The sequence below is a fragment of the Prosopis cineraria genome, unplaced genomic scaffold (genome assembly GCF_029017545.1).
Source record: "Prosopis cineraria cultivar Desert tree isolate PC_DT_omini unplaced genomic scaffold, ASM2901754v1 PC5, whole genome shotgun sequence".
Classification (NCBI taxonomy): Eukaryota; Viridiplantae; Streptophyta; class Magnoliopsida; order Fabales; family Fabaceae; genus Prosopis; species Prosopis cineraria.
In genome coordinates this window covers 21,527,933-21,544,693 of record NW_026555336.1, presented here as the reverse complement: position 1 = coordinate 21,544,693, position 16,761 = coordinate 21,527,933, and the positions used below count along the sequence as shown (strand labels likewise).

General features: G+C 31.7%; 3 protein-coding genes across 4 annotated transcripts; 2 read left to right on the top strand and 1 right to left on the bottom strand.

The window, feature by feature from the left end:
- The first annotated feature begins 5,918 nt into the window (after nucleotides 1–5,918).
- Nucleotides 5,919–6,999, top strand: LOC129310776 (protein ALP1-like). The gene is made up of 2 exons (XM_054952693.1): nucleotides 5,919–6,567; nucleotides 6,647–6,999. The coding sequence occupies exons 1-2, from the start codon at nucleotides 5,979–5,981 to the stop codon at nucleotides 6,997–6,999; spliced, it is 942 nt and encodes a 313-aa protein (XP_054808668.1). The 5' UTR covers nucleotides 5,919–5,978.
- A 301-nt stretch (nucleotides 7,000–7,300) lies between these two features.
- Nucleotides 7,301–8,142, top strand: LOC129310577 (uncharacterized). Its single transcript, XM_054952464.1, has 2 exons — nucleotides 7,301–7,633; nucleotides 7,730–8,142. The coding sequence occupies exons 1-2, from the start codon at nucleotides 7,310–7,312 to the stop codon at nucleotides 7,844–7,846; spliced, it is 441 nt and encodes a 146-aa protein (XP_054808439.1). The 5' UTR covers nucleotides 7,301–7,309; the 3' UTR covers nucleotides 7,847–8,142.
- Nucleotides 8,143–13,864: 5,722 nt separating this feature from the next.
- Nucleotides 13,865–16,360, bottom strand: LOC129312023 (myb-related protein 330-like). 2 transcript variants are annotated; one of them, XM_054954567.1, is made up of 3 exons: nucleotides 16,102–16,360; nucleotides 15,845–15,974; nucleotides 13,865–15,078 (listed from the first exon to the last, which is right to left on the bottom strand). In XM_054954567.1, the coding sequence occupies exons 1-3, from the start codon at nucleotides 16,232–16,234 to the stop codon at nucleotides 14,301–14,303; spliced, it is 1,041 nt and encodes a 346-aa protein (XP_054810542.1). In that variant the 5' UTR covers nucleotides 16,235–16,360; the 3' UTR covers nucleotides 13,865–14,300. The 2 variants fall into 2 exon arrangements, with proteins under 2 accessions (XP_054810542.1, XP_054810543.1); XM_054954568.1 differs by having other exon boundaries at nucleotides 16,123–16,360.
- Nucleotides 16,361–16,761: the final 401 nt, after the last annotated feature.

The following is a 16,761-nucleotide window of genomic DNA, read 5'->3' as shown; positions in this document are numbered from 1 at the left end:
CATGTGGATGAAATTTGTTCACAGTAGACATGATCCTAAATTTTTGGTAAGTGAAACAAGAATATGATAATTTGTTTAGTATTGGTAAAGATTCATTTTTAACAAATGTTTTTCATTATTTGTTAACAGGAAAAAAGTTAAAAAGGGCAAGAGCATCAAAAGAAAAATCTATACAACCATACTATGTCTCAAGGAAAGTATGTATATATTTATAATATAATGACTCAAGAGAAGTGAGAAGCTGAAAGACAAGCAATGGGGGTTGATAATATTGAAGAAATTTCTCCTCCATCTCCTGTTAATCGTGCTCAAGCATAGAAGAGAGGATAGTTGAATAAAAAGGGAGAATTTATTTCTTTGGAGGCTAGAAAAGTGGTTGAGAAAATTGTAAGTATTTTTATAGTCAATATCTTAATCATATGATTGAAATTTTTTAACTACATTGGTTTCTATTTACTTGTATGCTTTAGGATGCTCTTACAGAAGCATCCTCTGAGGAGATCTTTATGTCTATTGGTAAGAAGAATATATTGACCATGGCCTTAGGGAGTGAAGAGCACCCCAGCCATGTTAGGGGGTTCTAAAAGGCGTGGGTATAAGAAAATATTTTGGACCTCCACCATCTAATCTTATACCAATACAACAAGTGCAAGTGATGATAGCAAAATGCAAGTTAAGCATGATAATGGAAATACAATCAACGATTAGTAATTTACAGATGCAACCATAATAAGCACCGAAATATGGTGTTATAGATCCAGTGTGTGATCCTAGCCTATCAGATCAAGGAGTACCATGCATACTTTATGTGAAGGATCATGGCGAACGAGTAGTTGCATATGAAAAAGTATAAAACCATGCAATTATAGTCCACCAATAGCAGATACAACATAACCAAGTAAAGGTGATGGTTGAAGAGGTTGTGGATGCTAATGCTTATGTCCTATTCCCTATTGAGGAGGTGTAAACAATAGGAAAAGCTTAGTATAATTTAATTATTGGTTGAAAAAGCAAGTCCAACAGGTTACTGAAGAGGTATGAAAATATTATAATTTTTTATTTTTTAATTACTATCATAGGTATTTCTAATTTTCATTATATATTAATTATAGGAACTTTTACAATCAAAAGAATCTCTGGGCTCCAAGCCCCAACCGGTGTAAGATGATTTGAAACAGTTGGCTTTGGTGGTAGTTGACATGAATGAATTTTTTGATGAAATAACCATAATTGACAAGATCATTGGGAAGCATATTATGTTCAGAGTCAGCAGAAAAGACATTAATGATCTTATTATTTTTTAGTGGTAAGACTTGAGAATAATTCAAATTGTTATTGTAAGTATTCATTTTTATTTCTAAATTAATATTTAATATTTTTTATTTCCAACGTATTTCTTATTATCAAATGTACCTCCACAAAATATGTACTGAACTCTATGTCGATAATAATTATAGGTTCTTGTCTCCACTTTTAACTACATGTGGTAAAGTAAACCAAAGAGCTTATTATATTAGAAAGATGATATACGATCAAAAGAAGAGCTGCTGGTTTTTACCAATTATTGAGAGGTATTAAATTTTAATTTCATCCCTTAAAAAAATTTCCTTAATGATGTGATATTAATATAAATTAATATATTGTAGTAATCATTAGATGGTTCCTGTCATTTGCCCATGTGAAAATACCATATACTAGTTTTGTTCACTACAAAGGAAAATAAGCAACAATATGAAGACTTTGATTGAATTATAAGTTTTTGAATAATTCTATTTTGTATTATTAATAACATGTATTTAATATTTTCTAACTATGTATATTTGGTAAATAAATTTCTAGTGACATATTGGAAATTAGCAAAAATGGTTGACAAGAAAAAAAAATGAAATCAAGTAGGTACTAATGCAAGTAAGTATTTCAAATTTATTCCCTAATTAGAATGAAGATTATATTATTGATATAATAAATTTAATTATTTTTATTTTCTTTATAGTGTCCTCAACAACCAAGAAGTATAGAACGCGGTTATTATGTGATGATTTTCATATATGAAATCATCACTCAAGGTATCACTCACTCATTTGATCAAGTAATAATTTGTTAATTATGATTTATAATCATGATGTTTGCCATATACTTGAGTTATTATTCATACATATATTGTTATTTAATCTGTAGCACTTCTAACGTTTAGAGCCATATTCTAAGCAAGAGTTGAGACATATTTGCAACATGTGGTCTATGTTTTTCTTAAAATTAACAGGATTAGAGTAGAAACTTTCTAAATATTTGTATTAAAAATGTTGACTTTTAGTTCATATGTTTGCACTAAATATATTTGTACTAGTGTCTGGAGCTACTGTTTATGTATTAATGTAGGTTTTGTATGTAAAAGATGTATATCGTAATTGGTGATTCTATTAAAGAAATATAATATTTACGGCTACAGTTATAACAATAACTATGGTAAAAGATGCATGCATGGCAACAGTTGTAGCCATAATTGTTGCTATATATGCACCTACAAACGCATCTTTCGCCATAGGTGAGATCAGACCTATAGCGAAAGATACTATTTTTTGCCACAGGTGAGTTGGAACCTATGGCAAAAGATATGCATTGGACGACATATTTTTCACAATAGGTAAGCAAGTACTTGTAGCAAAAAATATCATTTTTTGCCACAGTTGAGTTGAGACTTGTGGCAAAATATGACATTTTTTACCACTATATTTTTCACCATAGGTGAGCTGGGACTTCTGGCAAAAAATGGCATCTTTCACCACAATTCTGCATAACCTATGGCAAAAAATGTCCATTACTATCACATGATCTTCTACTACACAGCTTCTTCTATCGCAAAAAATGCATTTTAACTGTAGTAAAAAATGCATTTTTCGTACTAGTGTTTCTTATTCAAATCTATTTACATTCAAGTGATTGACTCTAACAAGTTATTGAAGTTACAAAGTCAAATTGTATCAGCCTTGTGTGAGCTTGAGATGCATTTCCGACTTGCTTTCTTTAACATCATGGTTCACCTAGCAATTCCCTTAGTCAAGAAGGTGCAAATGTGTGGTCCAGCTTATTTAACATGGATTGACCTAGTTGAGCTTATGAATATATTAAAAAGGTATGTGAAAAAATGTATTGTTTGGTTAGGGAAAAGAGGAGGAAAAGCCATGGATCTCAACTATGGGTCTCAAAGCTGTCCATCGAATGGGGGGAAGAGGAGATGAAGAGAAGAGAGGGTTGTCTGTCAAATGTTCATTGTTGAATGCTAGCCTTGGGTCTCTATTCAGTTGTCAACCATAGATCTCAATGCTGTGGGTCTTGATGCAGTAGGAAGGAGAAAAGAGAGTTGTTGTGTGGAGGAAATGAGAGATCTGCAATGGGGAGGAGAAGAGAGATATGTTGCTATCGAAGGGAAAGAGGAAGAGGTGTTAGTTTTCAAAATACAAAATGATGGAGCAAGGGAAGAGCTCGATATGATTTAAAAAAAGTTGATTGAAATTCACGTCGCTTATTTAAAAAATGATGTGAAAAATATTCAAAAATTAATAATTTAAAATAATTTATTTTTTTAAATCCACATCATTTTTTTAAAAAAAGCAACGTGGATAACTTACTAAGTCACTTTTTTTAGAAAATATGATGTGAAAAATATTTAAAAATTAATAATTTAAAATAATTTATTTTCTACAATGCGTCTCTTTCAAAAAAGGTGATGTGGATAACTTACCATATTACTTTTTTAAAATAATTTATTTTCTACAATCCACGTCCCTTTTCTTAAAAAAATGATATGAAAAATTTTCAAAATTTAAAAATTTAAAATAATTTATTTTTTACGATTGACGTTGCTTTTTAAAAAAATGACTTAGATAACTTACCACGCCGTTTTTAAAAAAAAGGATGTGAAAATATTCATAAATTAATAATTTAAAATAATTTATTTTTTACAATTCACGTTTCTTTTTTAAAAAAAGCGAACATGGTAAGTTATCACGTCGCTTTTAAAAAAAACATGACGTCAATTGTAAAATATAAATTATTTTAAATTATTAATTTTTGGACATTTTTCACATTGCTTTCTTAAAAAGCAATGTAGATAATTTATCCATATCGCTTTTTTAAAAAAGAAACATTGATAGTCTTATATATTTAACATTTATTTATAAAATTGTCATTGTCTCTATTTTTTATATCACTTTTATAAAAAATAATATAAATTGAGAGACATACAATATATATTTTATAATAGTAAGCGTTATTGAAAATAACAAACAAAATCGGGTGCTTTGGGACCCGATATTTTGCACTCGTGGAGGGACAAGCCCAGCCTCTCCATTCAAACCGTGGTTCCACTATATATTATGATTACATGTTATTTAAGGGCTTGTTTGGTTGGAGGTAAATGGAGGGGAGGGGAGGGGAGGGGTTCCATATCTTTCATTTGATTCAAAATTTTGGCTCCCCTCCCCTCCCCTCATTTTAGCTCCCTCCAAATTGGGGTTTTTTGGAGGGAGAGTTAAATTTGTTGACTAATTTGCCCTCATTATTTTTATAAAATTATGATATTGCCCTTGAAACCTAATGAAAACGTTTGACTCGCAGAAGCTCGCTGGCTTTCTTTTTCTTCCACAAGCTCGGTTTGTCTCGTCCTCCAGGTCTTCTTCTCGGTCTGTCGGAGCTCTCTCCATTCTTCTGGTCTGCCGTGCTCGAAGCCCCGCCGTGCATCGTCCCATCAGGTCCTCCTCTTTGAAGCTCTCACCGTGCATTCTCAGGTCAGATTCTTCCTCACATTTGCTCGGTCTATCTTTTCTTTGAATCGATCTGCTTGATTTATGTTTGATTTGAGCTTCATCCTGGTTTTCTTCTTCGTTCTTCATTTTTTTCTTTCCGTTCGGACCCTGTTCTGAGATCTGTGATTGCTCTGTTTTCTTTATCCCGTCAGATGTGTGGCTTTGATCTTTGTTCTAGTTGTTTTGTAAAAGTTGGGTCTGGTATGGGGCAATGATAGATATAGATTTACAGGGAAATTTGTCTCCTTGGCTTCTTCGATCACAGATTGTGATCATCTCTACCTTTTAGTTTCCTTCTACGGTAATTTGGTCCATGCGCATTCATTTTTCCCTGTAAAATTTTGTGCTTTTTTTGTCTATTTAGGGCTATAAAATTGATGTTTTGATCATCGGATGAAAGCAAAGAACTTGCATTCCTGGTTTATGGTGGCATTCACTGTAGCCAATTTCAATTGATGATATCTTTCTTCGAACCCGATGGTCATATTTTTTGTTTTCTTTTCGCCAGAATCGATTTCCCAGACACTGTAAATTATACTGATCTTTGAAACTCGGAAGTTGCAAGCTTTGCATGTTAGAAGGTGTGGTTATTTAACTTTGTTTTAGCATGTATTGGGCTGGGGAGGGGCGGAGGTTCAATTGGGGATGATCCAGTTGAATGCTTTACTTTTATCTGGTCATCGCCCTTCAATTTGGTCTTGAAGAAATCCAATGTCATATTATATTTTGACGTATATATTATTAACTAGATAGAGCGGTGAGACTCTAGTGTCTTTCAAATTAAGAAGGGTCTTTACTATTCGTGTTTCAGATGTGATATTGCATTGAATATTGCTAGTTCTTTTGCTTCTGTCTTGAGATTGCTAAGTTTAGAATCTATAGAGTCACATAAATCTTGTTTTCTGCTCGTACTATATATGATCATTATTTTTTGCTGATGAAACTGAATCTTTTGCTCTTATTTATGATGTTGTGGCTTGTTTATTGATTTCCATTATTCTTCTTGATTGCTTTGTTAGATGAGCAAGGAATCTAAAAATCTTTTACTGGTGCAATATTGGTTTGAATTGCGTCGAAGAGCACCAGCTCTTCTTGCTTGTGTCCTTGTAAAAGTATGTGCAAGTGACATATGTTCGAAAAAAAATAAGTTATAGTTTGAGTGGCAAGAGAGAAATGGTACGTGATGAAATAATGAGCCGAATTAGTGATTGTCCCTCTAGTCGAAATATCATTAGAATGACTCCTAGAACTTTTTTAGAATTATGTGGTATGTTAGAAAGAGAGGCTGGCCTGCAACCCACGCGATGGTCAAGTGTGGAAGAAATGGTTGCAAAAACTCTATATATATTGACGCACAATGCAAAAAATCGTGAAGTGAATTTTTGGTTTAGGCGTTCTGGTGAGACAATTAGTCGTCATTTTCATCAAGTTTTGACAGCTATCATTGACTTAGAAGAAAAATTTCTTGTTCAACCTAATGGCTCAACCATCCTTCCTGAAATTGAAAAAGATAAGAAATTCTTCCCATATTTTAAGGATTGTGTTGGTGCTATTGATGGAACACATATACGAGTCAAGGTGCCTTCTTTAGATGCTCCTAGATACCGTGGTAGGAAGGAATTTCTGACACAGAACGTCTTAGCAACATGTACCTTTGATCTAAAGTTCACTTATGTGCTCCCTGGATGGGAAGGTACTGCATCTGACTCAAGAATCATTAAAAATGCATTAACACGAGAAGATAAGCTTATAATTCCTGAAGGTAAATATTTTACCAATTTTGATAAAGTTTTTATTTGTGAATGTAAAATTATTATAGTAATTATTTTCCTTTATGATAGGTAAATATTACCTTGTCGATGCTGGATTCATGTTAACAAGAGGACTTATAACACCTTACCGAGGAGTCTGTTATCATTTGAAAGAATATTCAAAACGGAATCCCCCCCTAAATTATAGAGAGTTATTTAACCTTCGACATGCAAAATTACGCAATGCCATTGAACGTGCTTTTGGTGTTTTGAAAAAAAGATTTTCCATTCTATCCAATGCAACTGAACCTACATATGGAATCAAAGCACAAAACATGATAATATATGTATGTTGCATTCTTCATAACTTCCTTGTGAGTATGGACCCTATTGAAGATCTTTTAGAGGAAGTTGATGCTGTTCTTGCAAGAGAAAACCATTGAAATGATAATAATCGTGCTCAAAGAGGGGACAATAATGAGGCTGCTCGAAGTGAACTTATTAGAGAAAATATAGCCAATCAGATGTGGGCAGATTATCAGGAACATCTGGCTACTCTTGAGGATGAACTTGATGATTGAATTTTGATTTTCCCAATAAGTTAGACTCTATTGTATCATTATAGACATTTAAATATGTTGTATTATTACATTGACTTATATTGACTTTAATTGAGGTTTAGTTTGCTATTGAAATTTGATTAGCTTTTCATATTGGGATTGGTATTATGTGATTATATTGTTATGTGATAGGATGGCACCAAACAATAATAAGGAGATTGTGAACTGGACAAGATTAATGGATGATGCCCTCATTGATGCTTTCATGAATGAATATAATAAGGGTCACAAAGTTAATGGCACTTTTACAACTACAGCTTATGATAATATATGTAAATATTTGAGTGCTTTATTCGGTAAACAAATTGACAAGGAAAAGGTGAAAAATCAATGGAAGACTTTAAAGAGAAACTTTTCAGATGTTTATGATATTTTCAAAAGTTTGAGTGGGTTCGCTTGGAATCCAATAACTCAAGTATGGGATGCTGAGCCTGAAGTTTGGGATGCATTAATTGAGGTAAATTTCTTACATATGCATTGATTATATTATTATTTGAAAATGAAAAAGTGTGCATTTGCAATTGAATTGCTTTTGTAATTTCACTTGTTTCAGGCTAAACCTAAAGCAGCATTGTGGAGAACTACTCCTTTTCCAAACTATGAAAAAATGATGATATTATATGGAGTAGATAGAGCTAATGGAGATGAGAGTGAGACAGCCCGTGAGTAGAGAAAGAGTTGTCATTCTCAGGAAGAAGTCACTGAAACCGTCAATGACATTAATAATATTGTCTCACAAAATAGAGCCACAATTAATGTTGAGCTTGATGGACAAGAAATCTCACCAGGACAAGAAAACTCACCTGACCAAGAGCACTCACCCACTATGAATAGTGCATGTAGTAAGAAGACAAAGAGGGTGTCTAAGGAGAAGGAGCCTAGTCTAAATGAGTTGACAGGAGCGGTGTTAGCTGTGGCTGAGGCAATTCAACAAGGAAATGTGATAATAGGACAAAGTTTCAAGAAGGTGCCACAATTGTCAGGTGAAGAACTTTGAAAAATGCTTGAAGAGTGTGGGATTGATGCTGCAAGATTACCTGACATGTATTGGTTTCTTATGGCTGATAATGATAGGCTTAGAGCAGCAACTCAATGTCCAGCACCAGTACGGAAGGATGTGATAATGAGGATGTTTTATAGTTCTAATTAGATGATGACTTTTATTGATAATTTTTGTATATTTTGTTAGCTAGATGTCAAAATGTGGTTCTTAAGCATGATCAATATATTAGATGCTATTGCCCAATATATTTTGTTATTAATGATGACGATTGTTGCTCAATTATTATTAAGGACTAGCATTGTCTTGTGCAATTATTGAGGGTATAAAATCATTAGTTTCATTGATTTTTTCGCAAAATATTGTTTAATATTAGATTAATTTACTAATAAGATTATTTAATAGTATTATTTAATTTACTTATTTGGGGTGATGAAGTAAAAAAAAATTAACAAGATTAGGGTAATTTAAAAAAAATTATACAATTTGAGTTTATATGTAAAATAGATTTGTGTGATAAAATGTTAAAAAAAATATATTATTGTACAAGGATATAATGGTAATTTAATTATTACCTCCCCTCCCCTCCCCTCTCCTTCCCTCCATTGGAAATTTAAGTTTCATTGGAAATGCGTTTTGGAAATCTATTTGGAGGATCATTTTAAAAAGGATCCCTTCTATGTATGAACTTTTATTTCTTATCAAGAATAATTTATGCTTTGCCCTTTCAAATTAAGGTGTTACAAGAGGCATCAAAAACCTTTCAAATTATAATAGGCCAAAACAATTCTGCCTTAAACAAATCCAACTACCAGCATCTACTAACCATGATTGGCGTTGGCTTTTGATAACGTCGTTTTTTTTAAGCCAGCATTGATTGAACTGAGAAAGCAACTCTTTCCTTATCTCTTCAACAATGGGATGGATGAAAATGATGAGGGAAATGGTTGTAAACATAATACTTCAAAATTTTTACTCAAATTTGCTCAATTGCCCCTTGAAACCTAAATAAACACCACATGTGTGTGCGTGTTTTTTTTTTTGGCAAAAATTAGCTTAAATATTTCTGATTCTAATCCCCCCTTTCCTTGAACATGGCTCATCACAGACATTTACATGTTCCCACCAATTCTATTTATATAACTCACCACTTTCAACATGTTTTGTTAGAAGCAAAGAAAACTTTATGACTCATTAATTCTGTATGAAAATTTAATTAATTTTTGACTTTACCTTATTTTAATAATATAGTTTCTTTTTCTAATATATAATGAGAATAAAAAGAAAAACTTGTGGAGGTTTAGTGTTAAGAAATTTCACCACCAATTAATCATCACTAATTCTGATGTTAAAAAAAAAAAACAAATGGAAAATCATTGTTTATGAATCAGGAAGAGAATAATGTCTTAGTGTTGGTTTGGTTTTCAATGAACTGTTTGCAACTTTGAAGATAAAATTACTCTCATATTACTTTGGTTAAAACCACATTTTGATCAAGAGTCGAGATCAAATATCGGTTTCCAAGAACATGATGCCATGCTTTGAATGCATTTGAGGTGAAGCAAAATATTTGTGGGATAATGTTGAAAGATCATTAATTCAAAAAGTCAGTCAAATGGTCCCAGACAGCAATTAATTAATTAGTTTGGTATTACGTACGGGTTAAACTGGTTGATCACTTAGTTAAATTCATCTAATATGGGGCTTAAATCTAGAATCGCTTGAAGCCGAAGCAAAGCACGAGATCATGACTCTGACTATAAAAAGTTGATTTCAAGCACGCACCATCACTTTCTTTTTCTTCCATAGAGAAATAAGAAATAAAGGAAAGTAGAACTAGACATGCTGATTTAATTGGCAAACACAATTGGCATTTGATTGCTCACAAATACCTCCCTATTGGAGGCCATAATGTTCAGCGCACAATTGGATACAAAATGTGGACACATCTCCTAATAAAATTTAAATGTTAGTTCACCACATTGTGATTTTTACTGTCCATTGAAAGCATCTTTAAAAATATTTTTTTACAAGACTGTCAGATTGCAGCTTGTTGCAGTAGTATATAATTAAAGTTATTTATAAAATCAAATATTAGAAGATTTGATTTTGGTAAGTAGCCAAAATTTACTACTTAATGAATGTCTCAATTACAGCCATTAAATTTTATTAATATTTAAAAATTATCAAGATATATTTTGTGCAAAAAATTCAAAACAATTCTCGTGATCAGAACGGTCCTCACATATATTGTCTCTTCAAAAAATTTGAAATTTGGTATTTCGTATTTTCTGAGTATTATATATCAAAATCTCTAACAACCATTCGATTAAATCAAATGATTATTATTTTAACACCTGAAACATTCATGGAGTGAGTGGATTTAGACTACTCACTAAATCCAAATTCAAGTTAATTCTAATTATTATAATTAAGTTGTTGAAACTGTATGTAATTAGACTGCCTTCTCACACTCTTTTATTTTGGTTTTTTTTAAAAGAAAAAGTGAGACATACACAAATGCATGCATGTGGTATGAATTTGTGACATTAAAGACAATGGATAATTGAGTTCTAGAGAAAATCAAAATAGGTTGATGATAAAAGTGAAACAAACACCTAAAATATATTTTCTCCTTCCAAAGCGAATGAAAAGTAGAGAGTGATTAGACCAAGCTTAACTACCATTTAATTAATTGAGTTTGATAATTAAATAAAAATGATCAATGATTAAATTTCCATTCTTCTAAAAAATTCAGGGGAAAAAAATATTCTGTAAAATATAACTATATATCTCCTTTTTTATATTACCATTAGTTCATTTCCATTTCCTTATTTATTTTTTTATTGTGAACAGGCATGCTTTATTTATCTCATTTGTCGTATACATCACTTCTTTCTAATTTTTCAAAGTTGTCAGTTGTTATAATCAATTATTATTTTAATTGCATTTTTATTAAGTATTTGAAAATTAATTTTATATATATCATTAACTTTTATGTTTATGTATTTATTTATTCGAGCTCAAGTTAATTATAATATGAGGCCTCTAGTTTTTCCCCCCTGCCATCTAGAGATAAAAAGGTATGGGTAAAATTTCAACAAAGTGATATTTGAGGCCTCTATTCATATCCCAATAAAATGTGGAGGATGCATGAAACGCACACGTATACCAGCAAAAACAAAACTTAAAAGGACTAAGAAATAGAGCAATCTCAAAATATAATTTTTTAATCAAATTAAAATAAAGTTGATATAAATTAAAGTCACGGTTTATCATGAGTTATAAGATAATTATGCCTCATGACTTGAGCTCGTAGTATATACAAATATACGTTATTATTTGCACCAACCTAAATCATTGACATTCTTGTAACCTTAATAACCAGCCAGGCATATGATGTAAATTCTTGAGTTCTATTGATGCATATATAAAGTATGCATATATGATTCATAAATAGTAAGTCATATAATTAACATATTCCAGAAATGGCGTGCATGTAATATTTCATAAATAGTCATACCATGGGATGCGTAGGGGGTTACCCATGCACAACGCTTTATGATGGAAATTATAATTATAAGCGAAAATAACAGTTAGGTCTCAAAGGAATCAATTAATGATAGTTAGGCCCTAACAAAATTTCGTATGAAATAAATTATAAATATCTATTCAAACAATTACAAATAAAAATTTCTGTTAATAAGTATGGGCAATAGGATGTGGCCAAATTAACCAGTTTTTATTCTTTGGGTAATAAATTAACTGGTCATTTTCTCAAAGGAACCGTGCATTTTGGTTTTGGTTTTGACTATTGTGCAAATTAAATTATTTATTTTAAAATAATAAAAAATTAATTACATATAAAATCTACAATATTTGTTATTAGGATTATTGGATATTTTTACCTTTCAACTATTTCTTTAAGAGTGTTTGGTATCCTAAAATTATATGTGGTACAATTTTTTTCTTCAGTATTTGAAAATAATGTGCAAAGCATCATGCCATTAAAAAAATTAACTTTAATCGTTAGTTGACTGAAAAATTATATATAAAAAAAGACTTAAAATATTACAGAAAAAGACAATTTAAACTGCAAATAAGTACCATATGATAAGAAAATCAATATCAATTAATTTCCAAAATAATGGCTGGTGAAAATCGTGTCTGGTCTTTTATGTGGACAAAAAATAATATTTGTATTATGTTATTTATATGTATTTTAGGGGATTTAATTACTTAAGTGAAATTTTATGGGTCCCTTTATGTCATTTTTAGATCTTTTTTCAAATTTTAAACCAGCTAATGGTTAAAGTAAATTTTTTTAATGACAGGATGCCCAATGCACTATTTGTAACTATTCAAAGAAAAATTACATCACATTTAAATTTAAGATATCAAATATTTTTGAGTGAATAGTGAATAGGTAAAAATGTTCTTTAACCCTTGTTAATGCAACTATATAAAACACTAGAATTTTCAACTTTATTTAAAAAAAAATTGAGTCTTCTTGCTCAATAAATAAGATTTATCTTTCTTCTTTATATTTTTATAAGTTTATAATATTGAAGCTATCCATGAGTACTGGATAAGCGTTGCATTTTATATATTAATAACTATGTTTAAGCCTTTCATTGTACTAAAATAATAAATATAGCTATGTGCTACGTGGGACTCATTTCTTCTAATTGGTACGTATATCCTTAATTAATTTATATTCCAGCTGTTAAATATATACAGGACTTGCATGCACCCTAATATTTCCACCACTACTTTTTTAACAGTTTTTACTTTTTTAATCTTTATTTAGATTTTTACCCCTTGAAGTTTTAGTAGCATTAAGTCCATTAACACTTTGTTTGCATTTCTTCATTTTCTTTTTACAATCTTCACGTTCACCCTTCTTTCTGCTTTTTCCCCCTTTTTTACAATGTTCATTACTCCGTCTCTTCATTTTTTTCACCTTTTTTCAATATTTATTTTTTTAACTTGCTTTTTAAAGCTCTCTGGTTTTTTTTTTTGATCTAAAAGATCTCTCAAATTTTATGGTTTCGATATCATGTTAGATTTTAGAGTTAAGGTGCTAAAATATCTAAAACATTTTTTTACAAAAGCTTCTAATATCATTTAAGTTAACAATGTATGAGTATCCATTAACTTTAAAAAAGATGTCAACATTTTTCAATCCGTTAAGTTCTATATACTTAAAACTTAATGGTCAAAGTTAGGTTATTTTAATATATTAGGAAAAGGTTAGCTAGCCTCTTTTATAAAGTTGATGGGTACTCATGTATCATTATTATTAACTTAAAGATACCAGTAATTTTTGGAAAAGAAAAATTTCTGGATATTTTTACAGCTTAATCCTAAATTTTATGTTTTAACTGTACTTGAGATTCATCCTTTATATATTAAAATAGCTTTTTTTTTTTACCGCAATATATTAAAATAGCTTGAATAATCGTTTAGTAGGACTCACGTCTGGCTTATTATATATATATATATATATATATATCACAATTAGATATAGAAGTTATATACACATCAAATAATTAACAACAACAATATATCATGGTGAAATATTCATAATAACCCGAATTCAAATTTATTTTAAGTAACAACAAATTAGATAGATGAACTGTATTTAAAAAATACAGGAGATCATCGATCTAATTCTAACTACTCGGAAAGAATCCTCTCTCTTTCTATCTTTTTCCATGACATTTGCATGCTGGCCATGTAATTTAAAAGCAAAAATCAACTCAATTACCATAACCAAGAACCAATAAAGACATGTGTATACAGTGATAGTCAAATACCCAATTGAAAATGTTCTACTGCACGCAAGGTTATTTAATTACCTTCACTCACTTTTTACAATCTTTCTTATCAGAAACCAGGAGGGAAAAAAAAAACAAAAGCTTTAAAAAGGAGAAAAGCAACCTCAAAATATCTGCAATAAGTTTCAGAAAAGCCTGCGCTGGACCACCATCCATGTCGTTTCAAAAGTCAGTAACAGTAAGTTATCTCATAAGTAACAAGCTTGAGAGAGAAAGAGGGGAAAATTTATCAGAGTGTGTGTGGGGACACACTTGTCTTCCAAATTTCCCAATCATTGTTTTTCTCAGGACGATGGAAAAGAAGAAAGCGGATTTGATGATGATGAACCTGGCGCCATAATTTCATCCCCACCAAGATTGTCCCAAAACAAGAAGTTAGGACATTGTTGTTGGCCTGTCGTCTCCACCCAATCAATGTTATTCAACTGATCATCTTGCCTCCTCAAACACTCCATAGCTGCTATATCTCCTTCTTCCTCTATACAACATGATTCTATTTGCACATGATTATCATTGGCCATGTTCTTTATCAAAGGTGGAAAACTATAATTGGTATTTGTCGTAGCAGCACTGTCCACGCCTGTAAAAGTTGTCGTCGCAGAAGAATGACGAAGAACAAGATGATGTTGACTCAAATTCCAACTCCCAGAGCTCATCAAACTTACAGTACCATCTTGGAACACTTCTGCTGCTGCTGCTACTGTACCATTGTTGTTGTTGACTATGTCTGAGGTTGTTGTTGTAATCCCATGATGCAGTGAAGTACTGGTGTCGAACATGAACAAGGGACAGGTGGGAGAAAATAAGGCATCTTGAATTGGCCGTTTTGAGGTGAGTAGGTCATGATCTTGGGTGGTGTAGTTAAAGTGAAGTTGATCATTGGGATTATTATTATTACTATTATGACTGAATTGGGGATTATGATGATGATCATTCACAATTTGCGTAGTAGTAGTGGTTGAAGACGAAGGCTTTCTTATTTTCTTTTTGATCCACGAATTCCAATAATTCTTTATTTCATTGTCAGTTCTGCCGGGCAAGTGGCTAGCTATGTGAGCCCATCTGCATCACCCACATGCAAAAAAAAAAAAAAAAAAACACACACACACACACACACACAGCACAATTAATTAGTAATTTAATCCTTTGTTCTCTTTAAGTTAAAGAGAAAGTTGACTATATCATTGATCTTTAATTTGTCGACAATCCAATGCAAATCAGAGACCTAAAAGTAATAAATCGTAATTGGGAATTGCTTGTGCGTGTGAGTGAAAAATGTGGCATGAAATGATGAATGTAATAATACTCGATAACAATATTCAAGAAATAAATATTAAGATGAATTTTAGAGGATGAGATTATAAAGTAGAAAAGTAATTTTCTCACTGAGATCATTGCTTGCATAACTTCACAGAAACTGTATCTTATTACATAGCTGATCATCAGCTAAGTTTGTCGTCAGTAACAATATCAGTCCCCTCTATAATCAAATTTCTCTCACATAACAATCTGAAATATCAGTTAATATAAGGAATAATTCGTCTAAAATCAGTACCATTTATAATTAAATTGCTTTAATATAGCAATCTGAAATGAGTTTAATATATGATATAATCATAATTATTGGGAAAATTAGTTGGGCTCTGCCGAAGTTGGCAGCTCAAAATTAAACCTGAAGGGAAAGAGTCTGGAAATTGAAGAGGAGATTATGAATTGAAGTAATTAATTTATACTTTCAATGAGTAATCAATGATACAGAATTAATGAGATCGAGAGAGTGATGATGATTAATTGAGATCACACACACACACACAGATGAATTAATTACCTGTTGCCTACGACCCCATGCAGGCTTATAATAAGCTTTTCTTCATCAGGACTAAATCTGCCTCTTCTAATATCAGGCCTCAAGTAATTAATCCATCTCAATCGACAACTCTTGCCACACCTTTGAAGCCCTGCAAAAAGACACAAACATATGACTTATTGTTTTCTCCTAGGTTTAATCGAATCAAAATCAACGAATGAAGAACTCGATGGAACAAGCTATAATATATATATATATATATATATAGAAAGAGAGACCAGCTTTCTCTGGAACCTCACTCCAGCAGCCATAGCCATGAGTGGAAATGTATCGAATGAGTTTTTCGTCTTCATCGGGAGACCAAAGCCCTCTTTTAACTTTCTGTTGATTGCAGCAAGTATGGTGACCCATAGTATCACAAACTACTAATTAAACTCTTCTATGCGCGTCGCCTTCTTCTTCGTTTTATTCTCAAGCGTTACGTTGTTGATCTCTCAGTGGATCAATGAGAGAATGTAACTTTAACTGCAATAGCTATCCCTTTCCCTCCCCCCCCCCCTCTCTCTCTCTCACCACCTTCTTTAAAAAGGGATGCAACAAAGCACAAAGCACACAGAGCTAGCTCGCATTTTCAACCCTGTGGGGTCCATGCATGGGACCCTCATCATCTTCATCTAACCCTAAAATGACCTTCCATCAACTTCCCCTTACAATGTTCTACGTACCTCTCGTGTATTACTGTTGCTATTACGTAACCAAACTTCTCCAGTTCCCTTATAGCCACTCATAATTTCAATGCCTTAAGTTTTGGATTAAGATCACTTATATATATATATATATATATATTCTCTTGGAACTGTTGGGCGGCCCAACATATATTACATCCAGAAAGAAAAATGATTGTAATGGTGAGAGGATGTGGACCTTAAATAGTCAAA